This window comes from Heterodontus francisci, chromosome 15, assembly GCF_036365525.1.
Source record: "Heterodontus francisci isolate sHetFra1 chromosome 15, sHetFra1.hap1, whole genome shotgun sequence".
NCBI lineage: Eukaryota > Metazoa > Chordata > Chondrichthyes > Heterodontiformes > Heterodontidae > Heterodontus > Heterodontus francisci.
Genome location: NC_090385.1, coordinates 18,670,753 through 18,689,697, shown reverse-complemented (window position 1 = coordinate 18,689,697; position 18,945 = coordinate 18,670,753). Strand labels below are relative to the sequence as shown.

Genomic DNA, 18,945 nt, shown 5'->3' with positions numbered 1-18,945 from the left:
AAATACAAACGTTTTGGAAGTATTTGTCAGTCCAGACTTGTGCTTCGAAGTGTCAAAGCTCAATTTATAAACCATCTGCAAAGTTCCTTCACCAAACAGCAGTTAAACATAACGATGGTTTGTGTAGATCACTTCCGCAGAGGGCATACTTGAGCTGTAGCCTTAAAGGAGAAGGCAAGGTTAGCAGCTAAACTCAGCCACGTCATGGCTAATCAGCCAATTAATATAGTGTTCATTACTTTTGAAAATGCCATGCATGCAAAGTATCACATACTTGTACGTGATTGTCTCGAACATCATTAATAAAACAGCAATGAATCACAACTTAGCATATTTTTTGGAAAAACAGCCAGTATTTTCATGCCTGCTATGCTAACCTTGATGTGAGTTGAGCAGGAGGGCAGAATTTACAAGCAGCTGCCAAATTACACAATTTCCTACAGCAATTAGTTGACAATACATCACAGAATGTGCTTATTGAACCACTTCCCTCCAGCAGATACCTGAGCAGTGGTCTTGGTTAAACATAGTTCCACTTCAGCCATTTAAAAACATCACTCCAGATAAACTATGGGCTGTGCCATGGGGGAGTATCTAATGAAACCAAAATGCAGTTTCCAGATTTTCACTGCTAGATAAATTCAGATACTATTTAAGGACTTTGTATGGAAATTCATTTCTTTGCATGTTTTTCAAAGTCTGAAACAAATTGTAATGGCGACTACCATTTAAAACAAAAACTAAAGGAAGTGAAGAGAGGAAACCAGAAACCACACACAAACTGTCTTTCGTCTAGTCTGCTTCTACTTGTGTTTAATTCTGTTTTGAAACGACCTTGTCTACCGTCTTGTGGTGCAATGTTTGCAAATCTGATTTGTAGGTGAAACTTTTACTGGGTGAAATTCTCTGTTGTGTAATGGAAGGTTGCTATTTACAATACTAGCCTATCACTAAGTCTAGTAAAAAGTACTTGTAGAATCACTTTTTAATTGAATTGGATCTCAGATTTATCATGCACTACCCTTCATCTCTTTTAAGGTGAGATGGTTTGGGAGGTGGAGCTCTACAGATTGGCTTACTATAGGATATACCTCCCACCATGGAATAGTCTTCACTCTGAGCTGCATAGATCTGTATGTTGTTTCAGTGCTGCAGACAATGTAATCCTACATATGCTCTGTTCGCTGTCATCTTGGCTCAGTTGGTAATAGCTTGAGTCCAGAGATTGTGGGTTGAAACTGCACTCTGGGACTTGACCATATAATTTAGACTGACACTCTGCTGCATCGCTGAGGGATTGCTATCTTCACAGAAGTACCGTCCTTCTGATGGCCTAGTTTCATGGTTCAAGTGTATGTTAAAGAGCAACTGAAGAAAAATGAATTTTTCAGTTCACCTTTCCAATGGTTATTCGTCAATCAACACCATCAAAAACAGGTTAACTGGTCATTCATCTCAATACCATTTGCAGGCCAGATGCTACAGTGAAAGACGTTCCGGTTCGTTGTATGAGTGCTCAGAAAGTTTGAGAGATGCCATAAGGTGTTATATAAATCCAAGAATGTTTCTGTATAAGATCATGAGAGATATAATTGGGCTCATCTTATTTCCTCCATTCAGAATTTAGTAACATTAAGTAACATTTCCCCTTCATCAATTCATCCAATTGCATTTTGAATGAATTTGCCTCCCTCCCCCCCCCCCCCACCCCGGCCACCGGCCCGATCAGACCATTCCAAGTGTTGATATCTGTGTGTAGATGTTTTCTCACATCTGTCCTGAATTTTCCTTTCTTTAATACCTTGTTCCAGTGTACTTGACTTGAATTAGTGCTGCAGTTAGTGATATAATTCAATCAGTTCTTTTCAAAGTTCAAGAACTGGTCTGACTAGGGAACATTATATTTTATGTTTGGAACCTTCCTTGTTCTCCTTGACTGATCAAGCAATATAATTTAGTATGTTCTCTTTGTGTTTGTTGCTGCTCCACAGTGATTTGACATTTTAGGTGCCAAGTGTATTGGCACCTAAGATTTCTTTCCGCTTCACTTTTAACAATTTCTGCACCATCCACATGACTCAGATTTGTCCCTGCTGTGTGTGGGTACCTTGCAGTTATCTATATTGAATTCCATTGCCATTGATTTGGCCACTTGACAATTTTTATTAGCTTTCTTTTGTACCTCTCTGGCTACTTCCTGAACCCATTTACAAATTTCATAACTTAGCATTGGGTTTCTGAATCCAAATGGCTAAAGCAGATTAGGAACAATAAAAAAAAACGAAACTGATCCCATGTTGCTTCGCTCAGTATTGCTCCCTCCAGTTAGACATCAGTCGTTCGACATGCACTACTTTCAGTTTCATTGGTACGCTTTGAATTTAACAGGGGCTTTTTGAAAATTGTGTCGTGTGTTTTCCACTGTTTACCAATGCTACTTCCTCAAAGAAAAAAAGTCCATGAATTTAGGTAGGATCCTCTTTCCAAAGCCATGTTGGCTATTATTTATCATAAGGGGAGTGCATGTATTGTGATGCACGAGGTTCTTTTCCTCTCGATCATTATTCATCTGTTTGTATATTCTCATCCGGGTAGCCTGATTATCAGTTTAATTATTTTGCCAGATATTAGTGTAGGACTAATGGGTCTGTAGTTGCCTAGATTAGATTTGTCCCCTTTGTTAAATATGGGTACCAGTAATGTGTTTTGTCTCTCCCATGCCTGTAACTTGTTCTCCCTGACAAGCATGAAGAAAACTGTGGTCATGGGACCAGGTGCTGCATGATCACACTAAATAACACCTCACTGGAAGTGGTTAGCAGATTCTGCTACCTTGGGTCCACAGTGACGGACAATCTGTTCCTTGATGCAGAGCTCGATACACGCACAGGGAAAGCAGCTACCAACTTTGGCTGCTTCGCGAAAAGCTCATGGGATAACATCAAGCTGACCCGTAGGACCAAGCTGATGATTTATAAGGCCTGTGTTCTCAGCACCTTGTGTATGTCTGTGAAACATGGGCGACTTACAGCTACCAGGAAAAGAAGCTCAATAATTTCCATCTTCGCTGTTGTGGCGCATTATGCGTACATTTTGGCAAGACAAAATCACATGCAGCAGTCCTCTCAAAGGCAGAGCTCCCAAGTGTGTTGGCACTAATCAAGCAGAGGCGGCTTTGGTGGGTCGGACACGTCGATGGAAGATGGCCATTTCCCCAAGGACCTTCTATATGGTGAGGTAGCCAGGGCCAGATGACCAGTGGGGCGCCCAAAGCTCTGCTTCAAGGATGCTTGCATGCATGACATGAAGGCCCTAAATGTTGACTATTGCAGCTGTGAGTCACTAGTTGATGAAAGAGGGAAATAGTGCACACCAGTCCACAGAATGTGTCGCCATCACGACGGCCAGTTGCAACAGCAGCTTGGCAACAGGAACCAACATCTTAAACAACAACTCAGCGTCATTCGCAGCTTCACGTGTAGCACTTGTGGCAGAACCTGCCTGTCAAGGATTGGCCTTCACAGCCATCAACAAAGGTGCGTCAAGAGAAGACACCCCGCCTATTGTTTGCTGTGTCCATCATCTTTCATAGATGGAAGGATGTAAACCATAGACATTGCTCTCACTTCAGTGCTCGTGACCCCAATAATTGGGCGGAAGACAGATACTTCAGTGATGATCTGCAACACACACAACTGATTAACTTGGCAGGCTCTTCAGTTGTCCATTGATAAAGTTTATAATTCAAACAAATATATCTGGGTCCTTCTCTTGTTAATCAGTGTTGTTCTGTAAATATTTTGCAAGGACTTTGTTTTTTCATATTGCGTACTTGTGTAATGGATTTAGATGTTGATTGCAAGGCAATGCAACTGGTCAGCTAGTTGCTACGGTTTGGCATGTTTTGGCATTAAGACATCCCTGGCCAATGATAAATCTTTGCAGTAAGGTTTAATGACAATGTAAACCACCAGTGTGGGCTTTCACTCCAAGTACCACAGAGAGTGCCTCTGTAGTGATGGTTTCAAATGAAAAATGGATGGTATTTTTGCATGTAGTTAAAATCCTAGGTTATGGGATGGTGGCTGGAATTGGACAGATTTACAGTAATTGTGTTGCTCTATATTGAGCAGGAATATACAGTGATTGCTGGGGAATGGGTCCATATTCACCCACACATTAACAGGGAAATAGTCAAGTTGTCTTGGGTAGACTGAAGTCTGAACCTTGGCTCCTGCTTGTGCTGCTGTGGGAGTCGGAGAGGGAACGATATGCTTTCCCACAGGGAAGGAGAATTGGAGAGAGAGTCGTCCTGCACAGAGGAAGAGTTCTGCTTAAACTTAACTTTGGTTTTGATGTTGGCTGCCTTTTTTCAGAACGCCTGTATTTTCAATAAAGAGCAGCTCTTGTACGGATTGCCTCTGGAAGACTACTAGATCAAGCGAGGACGTGAAGCACATGCCACATATATTTATGCAAATAGGCTAAAAATGAGGCAAAAGAAGAGTTCAGGCAATGTATAGTGAAGAATAAAAATCAAATTGTCTAACAAAATGGTCTGCAATGTTTTATTACATCTGCGAAATGGGTTCCAGTATTCATTCAGTTGGTGAATGCTGGTAGCTTGTCAGTCAGTTCAGACATTCATCAATTTTTCACTTTGTAGTATGATGCGTGGTCAGAGTATACCTTGTACATATCCATGTTAATCCAAGAAGCTAGCACTCCAGTTTCATCCTTGAAGTCCATTCTAACTTCTGGTTGTGATGTAATGAATTGTTATGGTTCTAACTCTGTGATGCTGCAAAAGGTTAGGTTCCTACCTGCCTTGCCTGCTGAGTAATTGATGTAACCATAACGATAGAATTTGCTCAATTTTTAAACCTCCTCACCTTCAAACTGTAATACTTCCTTTTTTTTTCTAAATGTACCCTGAGGGGGCCTAGTCAGGTTGTGAAAACACCTGTTTGTCAATGTACTCTCCATTAAATATCCTGTTCAGCACAAGAACATCATTATAGGGCGGTGCAGTAATTTGTCAAATTTTCTTTATAATCACTAAGGTAAATGCTACTTTTGAACATTGGTGTATGAATTCTAGAAAGTAGTGAAGTTGGTCTTGCCTCAAAATATATTTGGAGGACTCCTTTTCAATGGCGAACCTTTACTGATGAGTGTACACTGGTTGCCACGTTTACGGAACTGTTAGGTTTACATTCCAGCAATACTTGTTATGCATTGCAAATCAGTTTTTACAGTCACTGTTTGGATTTGAAAACAAATTCATTGCTGTCTGTTAGTGGCGGAGATGTCATAATATACGAATCATCTGCAGTACCAAGGACTGTGACGTGATGTAACTTGGACCTTCTGATTGGCTGGTTTTCTCCTGGGGCTATCCAGTTAGTGCCAGTAACCCCCAGTTATATGTTACACGTAGCGTCTGTCTGGACACTTGTTTCACGATTAGTAAACTATTGTCACTAATTTTGTCCTTTATAATGTGCCTTCACTCTTATTTTTTGAAGTACTCTTTTGGTAAATAATTAGCAATAAACCTCTAAATATGACACGTAACCTTTCAGCTCGGTACAATTTGTGTGACTACCCCACCACCTAATTTTGTTTTTCCTGTCTTCCAGTCCGAAGGTGCCCGCAACCTTTCGCTGTCTGGGCACGTTGGCTTTGACAGTATGCCAGACCAGTTAGTCAACAAGTCAGTGTGTCAGGGCTTCTGCTTCAACATCCTGTGTGTAGGTGAGTACTTAACTGGTGGGATTCCAACATGATCGCTCATAATGCATAATGGCTGGCTGACTAACTCCGTGGTCTGAGTGAACCTAATGCTTCTCAAGGTGAAAAGTGGCAGTTCTTTAAATGGCAGGCAGTTGCTCTTTTGATGCCCAGTATTGAGCAATTTTCAGGGTATGTATACTCATAGGTCCGATGCATTATAGAACACTCTTTTCATTGCCACAACAGTAACTACGTATCCTGCACCCCCAACCCGGTCATCCCACACCCCTCCTCACATCCCTTCAAAGATCAGCTAGGATCTAGTTGAATGGTGGAACAGGCTCGAGGGGCTGAATGGCCTACTCCTGTTCCTATGATCCCAACCAATGGCATTGCTTTTTTGCATTGTTCATGCCTTATTGGCCTCCCTAACAAATATATCAATAATGTGTGTCCTGGACTGGCATTCACTGGAAATGGAGTAAAATTAAATTATGCTTGCCTTTCAGGCTCATCATGAGGGAACTCCCTTGTCTCATTGATTAAAACTCGGGCCCCAGTGGCAGAAGGACTGTTTTTTATTTCACAGCCACCTTAATTAAGCTCATGCCCTGTAGGAGGTTTAAATTACAATATTATTTTTCCCCCTCTGGTCTATGTAAGTCTCTAGAATTCCAAAGTTTCTGAAAATAATTATACTTTGCTGTATTTCAGTCATTATTCTGTTAAACTATTCCAATGTAGGTTAATTACTGACTGCTGTTTTCTCTACTCAGGGCCTGTACACATGATGGTTCAATTCACTGGATGCGTGTTATGATCCGGTTTTTATATGTGGGAATTTTATGCTTCTCGAGTGTGGTTTAAATTTAGATAAAATGTTGAAAATTGAGGGGAGAAGAGACTAACTATTTTTTTAAATACTCTGCAAATTATTAGTTTTGCTGTTATATTATTTGCTGAAGCAAACTAACACTTGATCCAATTTGTCAAAGGCATTTAAACACTGGCAATTAATATGTGGAAGAACTGAATTACTGGGTTACGCTCTTGCATCTGATTCAGAAGGTTGTGAGATCAATCCCCACTGCAGGATTTGAGCGCGTAATTTTAGGCTGATACTTGTGATGATCAGAGGACTGTCTTGGAAGTGGGATATTAACTTAAGTCCCTGCCTGCCCCTTATGGTGCATGTAACGATCCCTGGGCACTGTTCAAGCAATGAGCAGGGATCTTCAGTGTCTTCCCTCAACCGACATCACTAAAAACATATGATCTCATTTATTTCATTGTTGTTTGTGGGACCATGTGTATAAATTGGCTGCTGCATTTCCCCACATTACAATAGGGGCGACACTTCAAAAGTACTTAATTTGGTGTGAAGGTCTTTGGAATGTCCTGATGTTGTGCAAGGCGCTATATAAATGCAAGTTCTTTCTTTACTGAAGCATTGCACAATTAAGGGTGTCTTTTGTATTAATGAAGTTTGGAAGGCAAAGCATTCCAAGTTTCAACTGTGCTTGTCATGTGTAAGTTGAATTGTTCTGCGAATTGCCTCTGTGGTATTACCTCACTGCCAACTTTGTGGATGTTTCTGCTATCTCACCACTAAACTTGCAGATGTTTTTATTGGGAGTGCAAAATAAAGTTTTCAAGAGCTGATGGATGTTGTAGTTAATGGCTTGAAAGAATAGCATTGTGGACCAGTGCCATTTCAATAATCTTTACAGCCTTGCAGTTTACCTCCATTAAAGCTGATGCTGCAAAATAAATTGTGCAAGAAGTTTTGCTTCGAATAGTTCACTGTATTCATTAACAGCTTAGATGCTGAGATAGAAAGCCACATATCCAAAGTTGCTGATAACTCAAAAGATAGGCAGTATTGGAAGCAGTATTGAAAGTATAAAAAACTTTATTTTTCCAATAAAGTTATTGGAAGTAACTTTATGGAAGCATAAAGTTACAATGAGATCCTGATCGATTAAGTGAATGGGTGAAACTGTGGCAAATCGATTTCAATGTAGCAAATGTGAGGTCATCCACTTAGGACCTAAAAAGGATGGAACTGGATACTTTATAAATGGGGAAAAGCTAGAAATAGAGGAGGTCCAAAGATACTTATGGTCCAAGTACATAGATCATTAAAGTGCCAAGAACAGATACAGGAAAGGCTAATGAAATGCTAGCCTTTATATCTAGAGGAATAGATCAGAGTGGGGGAGGAAGCCTGTTTCAGCTATACAAAATCCTGGTTAGACCTTGCCTGGAGTACTGTGAGCATTTCTAGGCACCATACCGTAGGAAGGATATATTGGTCTTTGAAGTGTCGCATAGATTTGCTAGAATGGTATCTGGACTTCAAGGGTTAAGCTACAAGGAGAGATTAAACAAACTAGGGTTTTATTCCTTGGAATTCAGAAGGTTAAGGGGCGATTTGATTGAAGTTTTCAAGATATTAAGGGGAACAGATAGGATTGATCAGGAGAAACTATTTTTGCTGGTTGGGAAATCTAGGATTAGACAGCATGGTCTAAAAATTAGAGCCAGTCCTCTCAGGAGTGAAATTAGGAAACCCTTATTCATGGAAAGGGTGGTGGAAGTTTAGAACTCTCTTCTGCAAACGGCAATTGATACTTGTTCAGTTGTTGATTTTAAAACTGAGAGAATTTTGTGCAAAGGAGGGATTGGGAGACAAAGCGAGGGTTACATTTGCATGGACCTGCCTAACCACTCAATAGCTTATTGAGACAAGATACAAAAGAGAAGTCCAATCAAACTCCAGTGATCCTTCAGGGCAAGAAGGTTCAAGCGCTTGAGTTATTTTTGCCTTCATTTGAAACCTAAGTAACTTATTGAATGGTAAGCAGGATCCTGCTGCCTATATTTGATTTTACAAACTTGCAATTTTGGCTTCAGAAGTGGGGACAGGAGATTGGAAGGTTCCTTTGATCTCGTGCAATAAAGCAGATGTGGCCATTAAGTTTGTTTTAATTTCGCGAATGGTTGATTTACTGATTTTTTTTTTAGCTATTAGCATTCATTAACCTTTCTTACCTCGGTTGTCTGGGTGGAGGTCACAAGGCTGCTAGGCTGGAAATCTAAGCCAATGACTCTGTATGCCTTTGAAATTCTCCGAAGGATTTCTGAACTGAGCCAGACCATGTAAGAAGGCATGGGCATTTTCTGGGTGGGAGAGAAAATGGAAAGAGTTTATCAGTATGTAGTGTGTGGTCTAGTGCCTCCGAATAGCTAGTTGGTATTGTCACGGCAACAACCTACATTTCTGTTCTCAGACTGGAAATGTGTGACGTGAGTTGAGGGGAAGAAATCTGTTGAGTTTCTATTAGAGATATTTAACCTATTGCTATCAGTTGTCAGCAAAACTGCATTTAAGCTGATGGACTTTAATGTGGCCTAGTCTTCTTATGTAACACTTCATCGCCTCAAATTGTACCCATCACGAGCACCATTAATGCTTCCCCTAATGGTGCATACGTTTTTTTTTCAGATCAAAAAGGGCAACTGCGTCAGCCTAGGAGGCTACAGACTCATAAATTGTGCATCAGTAACAGGTCAAATAATGGAATTGGTCATTGGGAACAAACTTGAGGATTAGCTGTTTGTACATAACCTGGGAAATAGCAGCCATTCTAGTTTCAGAAATGGGAGATCCTCCCTGATCAACCTCCATTGACTCTTTTGAGCAAGTGACGTCTTAAATGGACATTAGAAGCCCCTATGACGTAACCCTAGCTTTCCAGATTGCCTTAAAGTTCTATGTGAAAGGCTGTATCATGGGTTTAGGACTTAGACTTGGATAAAGAATTAGCTGAAAGACAGCAGACTGGGAAATTGTACAGGGGGAATGGGGGGTGGTGGGGAAGGGAAAGAGTTCTCTGTTTCCAATGCCTTTTGTGTGTGTGGGGGGGTTGGGGGGAGATACGGGGGGATGTGCTTCCTTATTTTAATCCAAAATGGCCGAGCACTAATGTTCTGCCCCCTTGTTCTGGATTCTCCCAACTACAGTAAATAGTTTCTCTGTATCTACCCCATCGTGACCCTTTATCATTTTAAAAGTCTCGATTAGATCACCAGTCACCCTGCTAAACTCAGGAATACAAATTGGGGTAATTCAACCTGTCCTCATAATTTAACCCTTTTAAGCCCTAGTATCGTTCTGGTGAATCTGCTCTGTATCCACTTCAAGACCATTATATGTAAGATTTGGTGCCCAACATTGAATGCAGTACTCCAGGTGGGGTCTAACCAAGGCTCTGTACAACTAAAGCGTCACGTTTTGACTCTTGTGTTCCAGCTGACTTGCGGTAAAGACCAACATTCCATTAGCATTTTATGAACCTGTGCACAAGCTTTTAGTGATTTATGTACTTGGACACTCAAACCTTTTTGCTCCACCACAGCTCCCAATCTCTCACCATTAAGAAAATATTCAGAATTATCCATCTCTGATCCAAAGTGGATGATCTCGTACTGCCCCCCCCCCCCCCCCCCCCCAATTAAACTCCATTAACTCAAAGATACTCTGCAACAACCCAGCATAAATCAAAAATATTACAGATCTGAAGTCACCGTGCTGAAGCTGTGTCGTGCTCTTGTCAATTATTGATCAAAGTGGATAATACATTTTAAAATGTATTCAGTGGTGCTTCCTGGATTATTATGTTTCTAGTCTAACAAGGATAGAAATCAGGCCTGTTTTAGTTTGTGGAAAATATAACTGTTGAGAGTAGCCAAATAATTGGGATAAAGCGAGCACAACATAGGTTCAATGTAAAAATAGAAAAGGAGAATGAGGAGACACTGGACTAGAAAAAGGCTGAATTGCGAAGGCAGTTGGCCTAAATTAACTGGACAAAAATGTTAAAGGGAGATTTCATATGCAAGATAGAGTACAAAATAAATATTCCCACAAGGTAAGATGGGCTGCATCAAATGAGTTCTGGTGATGAATAGGACAATTGAAATTAACTTAAAAGGGAGTCATATGATAAAAGTAGGGATAACAGAATTAAAGAAAATCATGAAGAATCTAGGAAACTCAGTAGTGAAGAAGTGAAAAGAGCTGAGATGGGCTCAAAGGAAATGTGTTTTTTTAAAGCAGCTTGCATAATAGGCTTTAACAACATATTAAAAGTGAGAGAATAATTAGAGTACGTAATGCGGAATCTACTGGGGAATGATGTTGCGTCTGTGATTACAAATGTTGGGGGAAGTGAAAATGTAGGTGTGCCAGAGGAGGATGTGGAAAAAAAAACTGACTGATAACTATAGAAAAGAGAAACTCTAAAGTGGAGAAGTTATGGAGTTTAGATGGTGTGCACTCGAGGCTGTTGAAGAAAGTTGAGAGAGAATCAAGACTCTAACCACATGTATTGGACTTGCAAATTGGCCTGACGAGTATTGAATGCAGCATCTCAATACAAGAAGGAAGAGAAAGATAAACAGGGTAGCCGTAGACCAGTTCATCTCCCATGAACTGCAATCAAACTCTTCAATCCATATTTTGAGATCATTGATGAGCATTTAAAGATGCATGGAATAATTGAGGACACTCACTATGAATTAGTATATTTGGCAATTGAGTTTTTTGAAGAAGTGACTGTATAAATAAAGGGAAAGGAGGAGGAATAGTGTATATGTTTGAGATGTCTTGTTAGAAAATTCAGTGATAGTACCAGACGAACTGCAGCACTATGAATAAAAGTTGGTTGTGAGACAAGAAACGGAGGTTAGGGTTAATTGATGTTGCCCGATTTGAAGAACAATTAGAGTGGTTGATTTGTACTTGGACATTGTGAGCCTGATATTACATTTACTGACATAAAAGTACGGGGTTTGGCAAGAAGGAAGGAGTATTGTTTAAAAAAACACGAGAAGGATATAATACAAGTTTGCAGGCTGGGTATGTAGGTGGCAGATGCAGTTCAATATGGTGAATTCTGGAAGGTAAAACCAGGAATGGGAATATGGACCTAATGAAAAGCCACTGAATGGTGTGGATGAAGATCCAAATGTAGAGGTGCAGATACACAATTCCCTGAAAATGTGAGCCATTTTTTTTTTAAAAAAGCTAATAGCATTTTGGGTTTATAAATAGAGTCTCAGGACATAAGAACAAAGAGGTTTGATAACTTTGTGTAAGACAATGAAAGGAATGGAAGGAACCGAATTCTTGAGATGCATTCAGAACTTTTTTTAGCCAGTATGTAGCATGTCCAGCAAGAGAGGGTGCAGTTCTGTACTTGGTTTTAGGTAATGAAGCTGGGCAGGTGGAAGGAGTGGCAATGGGAGAACATTTTGGTAGTTATGATCATAATTCAGTTAGTTTTAACATAATTATGGAAAAGGACTGAGCTAGAACAGGAGTTTAAGTTCTAAATTGGGATAAGGCCAATTTTACTAAACTGAGAAGTGATTTAGCAAAAGTGGACTGGGAACAGCTACTTGAAGGTAAGTCCATGTCAAAGCAGTGGGAGGCATTCAAAGGGGAGATTCGAGGGGTTCAGAGTAAACATGTTCCCACAAAGGAAAGGTTAGTGCGGCCAAATCTGGAGCTCCCCGGATGTTGAGGAACTTACAGGGTATGACGAGGCAGAAAAGGAAAGCTTATGTCAGACACCAAGAACTCAATACTACAGAAAACTGAGAGGAGGATAGAAAGTGGAGGGGTGAAATCAAAAAGGAAATTAGGAAAGCAAAGAGAGGGCATGAAAGAATATTGGCAAGCAAAATCAAGGAGAACCCAAGGATGTTTTATCAATACATCGAGTAAAAGGATAACTAAGGAACGAGTAGGGCGCATAAAAGACCAAAAAGGTAACCTATGTGTAGGAGTGGAAGATGTTGGTATGGTTCTCAATGAATACTTTGCGTCTGTCTTCACAAAAGAGGGGGATGATGCAGACATTGTAGTTCAGGCGGAGGAGCGTGAAGTATTGGATGTGATAAATATGGTGGGGGGGGGGGGGGATGTGGGGAGAGGAAATATTAAGGGGATTAGCATCCTTGAAAATGGATAAATCACTAGGGCCAGATGTTAAAAGAAGCCAGAGAGGAAATAGCAGAAGTTCTGACCATCTTTTTCCAGTCCTCGCTGGATACAGGTCTGGTGCTGGAGGATTGGAGGACTGCTAACTTTGTGCCTTTGTTTAAAAAGGGAGCATGGGATCGAGCAAATAATTACAGGCCAATCAATCTAACCTCAGTAGCGGGAAAATTATTGGAATCCGTTATGAGTTGGATAAACTGTCACTTAGGCATGGATTAATCAAGGATATTCAGCATGGATTTTTTGAAGGGAAGGTCATGTCTGACTAACTTGATTTGAGTTTTTTGAGGAAGTAACAAAGAGGATTGATGAGGGTAGTGCAGTGATATGGTCAACATGAATCTTAGCAAGGCTTTTTTCATAGCAGACTGGTTTATAAAAAAAAAAATGGGATCCAGGGAAATGTAGCAAGCTGGATACAAAATTGGCTGAGTGACAGGAAACAAAGCCATGGTGTGCTCCTCATGCTCTGTGTGGGAAGCCAGGAACAATTCCAATGCCCAGGGCCAGCATGTGTGCAGGAAGTGTCTGCAGCTGTAGCTCCTGGAAGCCCGGATTTCAGAGCTGGAGTGGCGGCTGGGGACACTGTGGCGCATCCGTGAGGTGGAGAGTATCATGGATAGCATCTAGAGAGGTATAGCACTGCAGGCTCAGACTCCACAGGCAGGAAGGGAATGGGTGACCACCAGGCAAAGCAAGAGGGCGAGGCAGGCAGTGCAGGAATCTCCTGTGGCTATTCCCCTGAAAAACAGATATAGTGCTTTGTTGGGGTGAATGGCCTCTCGGGAAAGCAGCAACAGCCCAATTCATTGCATCATGGTTGGCTCTGCTGCACAGGGTAGGAGGAAAAAGTATGGGAATGCAATAGTTATAGGGGATTCAATTGTAAGGGGAATAAATGGGCGTTTCTGTGGCCGCAAACAAGACTCCGGGATGGTATGTTGCCTCCCTGGTGCTTGGGTCAAGGATGTCTCAGAGCTGTTACAGGACATTCTGAAGGGGGAGGGTGAGCAGCCAGTGGGCGTGGTACACATTGGTACAAATGACGTAGGTAAGAAAAAAAAAAGATGTGGCCCTAAAAGCAGAATATAGGGATTTAGGAAGTAAGTTGAAAAGTAGGACCTCAAAGGTAGTGATCTCAGGATTACTACCAGTACCACGTGCTAGTCAGAGTAGAAATAGCAAGATATATCTGATTAATACATGGCTGAAGAGATAGTGAGGGGGTGGGTTTTAGATTTCTGGGACATTGGGACCGGTTCTGGAGAAGGTGGGACCAGTACAAACAGGATGGGTTACACCTGGGCAGGACTGGGACTGATGTCCTGGGGGGAGTATTTACTAGTGTGGTTTGGGAAGGTTTAAACTAAAATGGCAGGGGGTGGGAACCTTTGCAAGGAGTCAGAGGAGGGGGGATCAAAGACAAGAACAAAAGACAGTAAGGGGAATAAGAAAAGTGATAGGCAGAGAAATCGAGGGCCAGAATCAAACAGGGCCACGTGAAAAATAGTGGGAAGGGGCCAAATAATGTTAAAAAGACAAGCCTTAAGGGTTTGTGCCTTAACGCATGGAGCATTCGCAATAAAGTGGATGAATTAATTGTGCAAATAGATGTAAACGGGTATGATATAGTCGGGATTACAGAGACATGGCTGCAAGGTAACCAGCGATGGGAAATGAACATCCAAAGGTATTCAGTATTTAGGAAGGACAGACAAAAAGCAAAAGGCGGTGGAGTTGCATTGCTGGTTAAAGAGGAAATTAACGCAATAGTGAGGAAGGATATTAGCTCTGACAATGTGGAATCTGTATGGGTAGAGCTGAGAAACCCTAAGAGGCAAAAAATGTTAGTGGGGGTTGTATATAGACCCCCAAACTGTCGTGGTGATGTTGGGAATGGCATTAAAAAGGAAATTAGAGACGCATATGATAAAGGAACATCTGTAATTATGGATGACTTTGATCTGCATATAGATTGGGCAAATCAAATTAGTCACAATACCGTAGAGGAGGAATTCTTGGAGTGCATACGGGATGGTTTTCTGGACCAAGACGTTGAGGAACAAACTAGAGAACAAGCCATCCTACACTGGGTATTGTGTAATGAGAGAGGAATAATTGACAATCTAGTTGTGCGAGAACCCTTGGGGATGAGTGACCATAATATGATAGAATTCTTCATCAAGTTGGAGAGTGACGTAGTTGATTCTGAGACTAGGGTCCTGAATCTTAATAAAGGAAAGTACGAAGGTATGAGGCGCGAGTTGGCTGCGATGGATTGGGAAACATTACTTAAAGGGATGAAGGTGGATAGGCAATGGCAAACATTCAAATAGGGCATGGGTGAACTGCAACAATTGTTTATTCCTGTCTGGCGCAAAAGTAAAACGGGAAAGGTAGCCAAACCATGGCTTATAGTGGAAGTTAGAGATAGCATTAGATCCAAAGAAAAAGCATACAAATTCGCCAGAAAAAACAACAGGCCTGAGGATTGGGAGAAGTTCAGAATTCAGCAAAGGAGGACCAAGGGATTGATTTAAGAAGGGGAACATAGAGTACGAGAGCAAGCTTGCAGGGAACATAAAAACTGACTGTAAAAGTTTCCATAGGTATGTGAAGAGAAAAAGATTGGTGAAGACAAATGTAGGTCCCTTAGAGTCAGAAACAGGGGAATTTATTATGGGGAACAAAGAAATGGCTGACCAACTAAATGCATACTTTGGTTCTGTCTTCACAAAGGAGGACACAAATATCATACCAGAAATGTTGGGGAACACAGGGTTTAGTGAGAGGGAGGAACTGAAGGAAATCAGTATTAGTAGAGAAATGGTGTTGGGAAAATTGGGATTGAAGGCCAATAAATCCCCAGGGCCTGATAATCTACATCCCAGAGTACTTGAGGAAGTGACCCTAGAAATAGTGGATGCATTGGTGGTCATCTTCCAAGATTCTATAGACTCTGGAGCAGTTCCTACAGATTGGAGGGTAGCTAATGTAACCCCACTATTTAAAAAGGGAGATAGAGAGAAAATACGGAATTATAGACCAGTCAGCCTGACGTCGGTAGTGGGGAAAATTCTAGAGTCCATTATCAAAGATTTTATAGCCGAGCACTCGGAGAACAGTGGTAGAATCGGACAGAGTCAGCATGGATTCATGAAAGGGAAATCATGCTTGACAAATCTACTAGAATTCTTCGAGGATGTAACTAGTAGAGTTGATGAGGGGGAGCCAGTGGATGTGGTTTATTTGGACTTTCAGAAGGCTTTCGACAAAGTCCCACATAAGAGATTAGTGTGTAAAATTAAAGCACATGGGATTGGGGATAGTGCATTGCGATGGATAGAAAATTGGTCGGTAGAGAGGAAACAAAGAGTAGGAATAAAGGGGTCTTTTTCCAAATGGCAGGCAGTGACGAGTGGGGTACCGCAGGGATCGGTGCTAGGACCCCAGCTATTCACAATATACATTAATGATTTAGATGAGGGAACTAAATGTAATATATCCAAATTTGTAGAATGACACAAAACTGGGTGGGAGGGTGAGTTGTGAGGAGGATGCAGAGAGGCTTCAGGGTGATTTGGGGAAGTTGAGTGAGTGGGCAAATACATGGCAGATGCAGCATAATACAGGATACATTTGAGGTTATCCACTTTGGTAGCAAAAACAGGAAGGCAGATTATTATCTGAACAGCTATAAACTGAGAGAGGGGAATATGCAACGAGACCTGGGTGTTCTCGTACACCAGTCGCTGAAGGAAAGCATGCAGATCCAATAGGCGGTAAAAAAGACAAAAGGCCTTCATAGCGAGAGGATTTGAGTGCAGGAGCAGGGATGTCTTGCCTCAATTATATAGGGCCTTGGTGTGGCCACACCTGAAATGTTGTGTGCAGTTTTGGTCTCCTTATCTGAGGAAGGATGTTCTTGCTATAGTGGAAGTGCAGCGGAGGTTTACCAGACTGATTCCTGGGATGGCGGGACTGACGTACGAGGAGAGATTGAGATGAAGGAAGGATGTTCCCAATGGTGGGGGTGTCCAGAACCAGGGGTCATAGTCTAAGGATACGGGGTAAACCTTTCAGGACTGAGATGAGGAGAAATTACTTCACCCAGAGAGTGGTGAACCTGTGGAATTCGCTACCACAGAAAGCAGTTGAGGCCAAAACATTGTATGTTTTCAAGAAGGAGTTAGATATCGCTCTTGGGGCGAAAGGGATCAAAGGATATGGGGAGAAAGCAGGAACAGGTAGCAAAGTTGAATGATCAGCCATGATCATAATGAATGGCGGAGCAGGCTCGAAGGGCCGAATGGCCTGCTCCTATTTTCTATGTTTCTATGTAAAGGGTAATTGTTGACGGGCGTTTTTGCGACTGGAAGGCTGTTTCCAGTGGGGTTCTGCAGAGCTAAGTACTAAGTTCCCTGCTTTTTTTTTTATAGTGTATATTAACGATTTGGATGTAAATGTAGAGCGAATGATCAAGAAGTTTGCAGACGGACACAAAAATTCGCCACGTGGTTGATAGCGAAGAGGATAGCTATAGGCTGCAGGAAGATATCAGTGGACTGGTTAGGTGGGCAGAAAAGTGGCACATAGATTTCAACCTGCAGAAATGTGAGATAATGCATTTGGGGAGGTCAGACAAAGCAAAGGAATGGGAGGATAGTGAGAGATATAGAGGAACTGTATGCTCACACATCCCTGAAGGTAGCAGGGCAAGTTGATACTGTGGTTTAGAAAGGCATATGGAATCCTTTCCTATACTAGCCACGGTATAGAATAAAGGAGCAGGGAGGTTATGCTGGAACTATGTAAAACATTAGGTAGGCCACAATTTGAGTACTGTGTGCAGTTCTGGTCACCTCATTACAGAAGGATGTAATTGCAATAGAGAGGGTACAGTGGAGATTTACGAGTTGTTACCTAGACTGGAAAATTACAGCTATGAGGAAAGATTTGATAGTCTGGGGTTGTTATCCTTGGAACAGAAGAGGGTGAGGGAGATGTGATAGAGATGTACAAAATTTTGAGGGGCCTGAATAGAGTGGATGGGAAGAGCCTATTTACCTTGGCAGAGAGGTCAGTGACTTGAGAACATAGATTTAAAGTGATTGTTAGAAGGATTAGAGTCACCCAGAGGGTAGTGGGGGTCTGGAATTCACTGCTTAAAAGGGTGGTGGAGGCAGAAAACCTCATCTTATTTAAAAGGTGCCTGGATGTGCACCTGAGGTCCTGTAACCTGCAGGGCTACGGACCAGGAAAGTAGGATTAGGCCGGGTGGCTCTTTTTTTGGCTGGCGCGGATACGATGGGCCAAGTGGCCTCTTTTTCTGTGCCGTAAACTTTCTATGATTCCAATGAAGAGACTGTGCAAAAGGAAATTAAAGCTTTAGAGTGTAGAGGATAGACTTACCAGGATGACACCAGAGTTGGGGCGCTCCAAGTTATGAGGAGCAATTTGAGATGCTGGGGCTATTTCCACTGGAGCATCAAAGGCTAAGAAGATTTCAACAGGAAGAGTTTTGATGGAATGAATAGGGAGAGAATATTTCCTCTGGTTGGGTATGAGTAATTTATTTATTTAGAGATACAGCACTGAAACAGGCCCTTCGGCCCACCGAGTCTGTGCCGACCATCAACCACCCATTTTATACTAATCCTACATTAACCCCATATTCCTTACCACATCCCCACCATTCTCCTACCTTTTTCCTTTTGGGCCTCCTTATCTCGAGAGACAATGGATACGCGCCTGGAGGTGGTCAGTGGTTTGTGAAGCAGCGCCTGGAGTGGCTATAAAGGCCAATTCTGGAGTGACAGGCTCTTCCACAGGTGCTGCAGAGAAATTTGTTTGTTGGGGCTGTTGCACAGTAGGCTCCTACCACTAGAGGCAATTTACAATGGCCAATTTACCTATCAACCTGCAAGTCTTTGGCTGTGGGAGGAAACCGGAGCACCCGGCGGAAACCCACGCGGCCACAGGGAGAATTTGCAAACTCCACACAGGCAGTACCCAGAATCGAACCCGGGTCGCTGGAGCTGTGAGGCTGCGGTGCTAGCCACTGCGCCACTGTCCCGCCCATAAGTGACAATTTAGAATTGTCACCAGAAAATATGGTTTAGGATAAATCTATTTATTTA

General features: G+C 41.9%; 1 protein-coding gene across 6 annotated transcripts in view; it reads left to right on the top strand.

The window, feature by feature from the left end:
• Positions 1 to 18,945, top strand: part of LOC137377513 (septin-6) — an 84,979-nt gene that overhangs the window by 8,859 nt on the left and 57,175 nt on the right. For 5 of the 6 annotated variants that reach the window (XM_068047190.1, XM_068047189.1, XM_068047187.1 and 2 more), the window contains exon 2: positions 5,643 to 5,757. The exons of the other annotated variant lie outside the window; for it this stretch is intronic. In XM_068047190.1, coding sequence (XP_067903291.1) covers positions 5,643 to 5,757 — 115 coding nt within the window. The remainder of the gene's footprint in view (positions 1 to 5,642; positions 5,758 to 18,945) is intronic. 6 annotated transcript variants of the gene reach the window in all.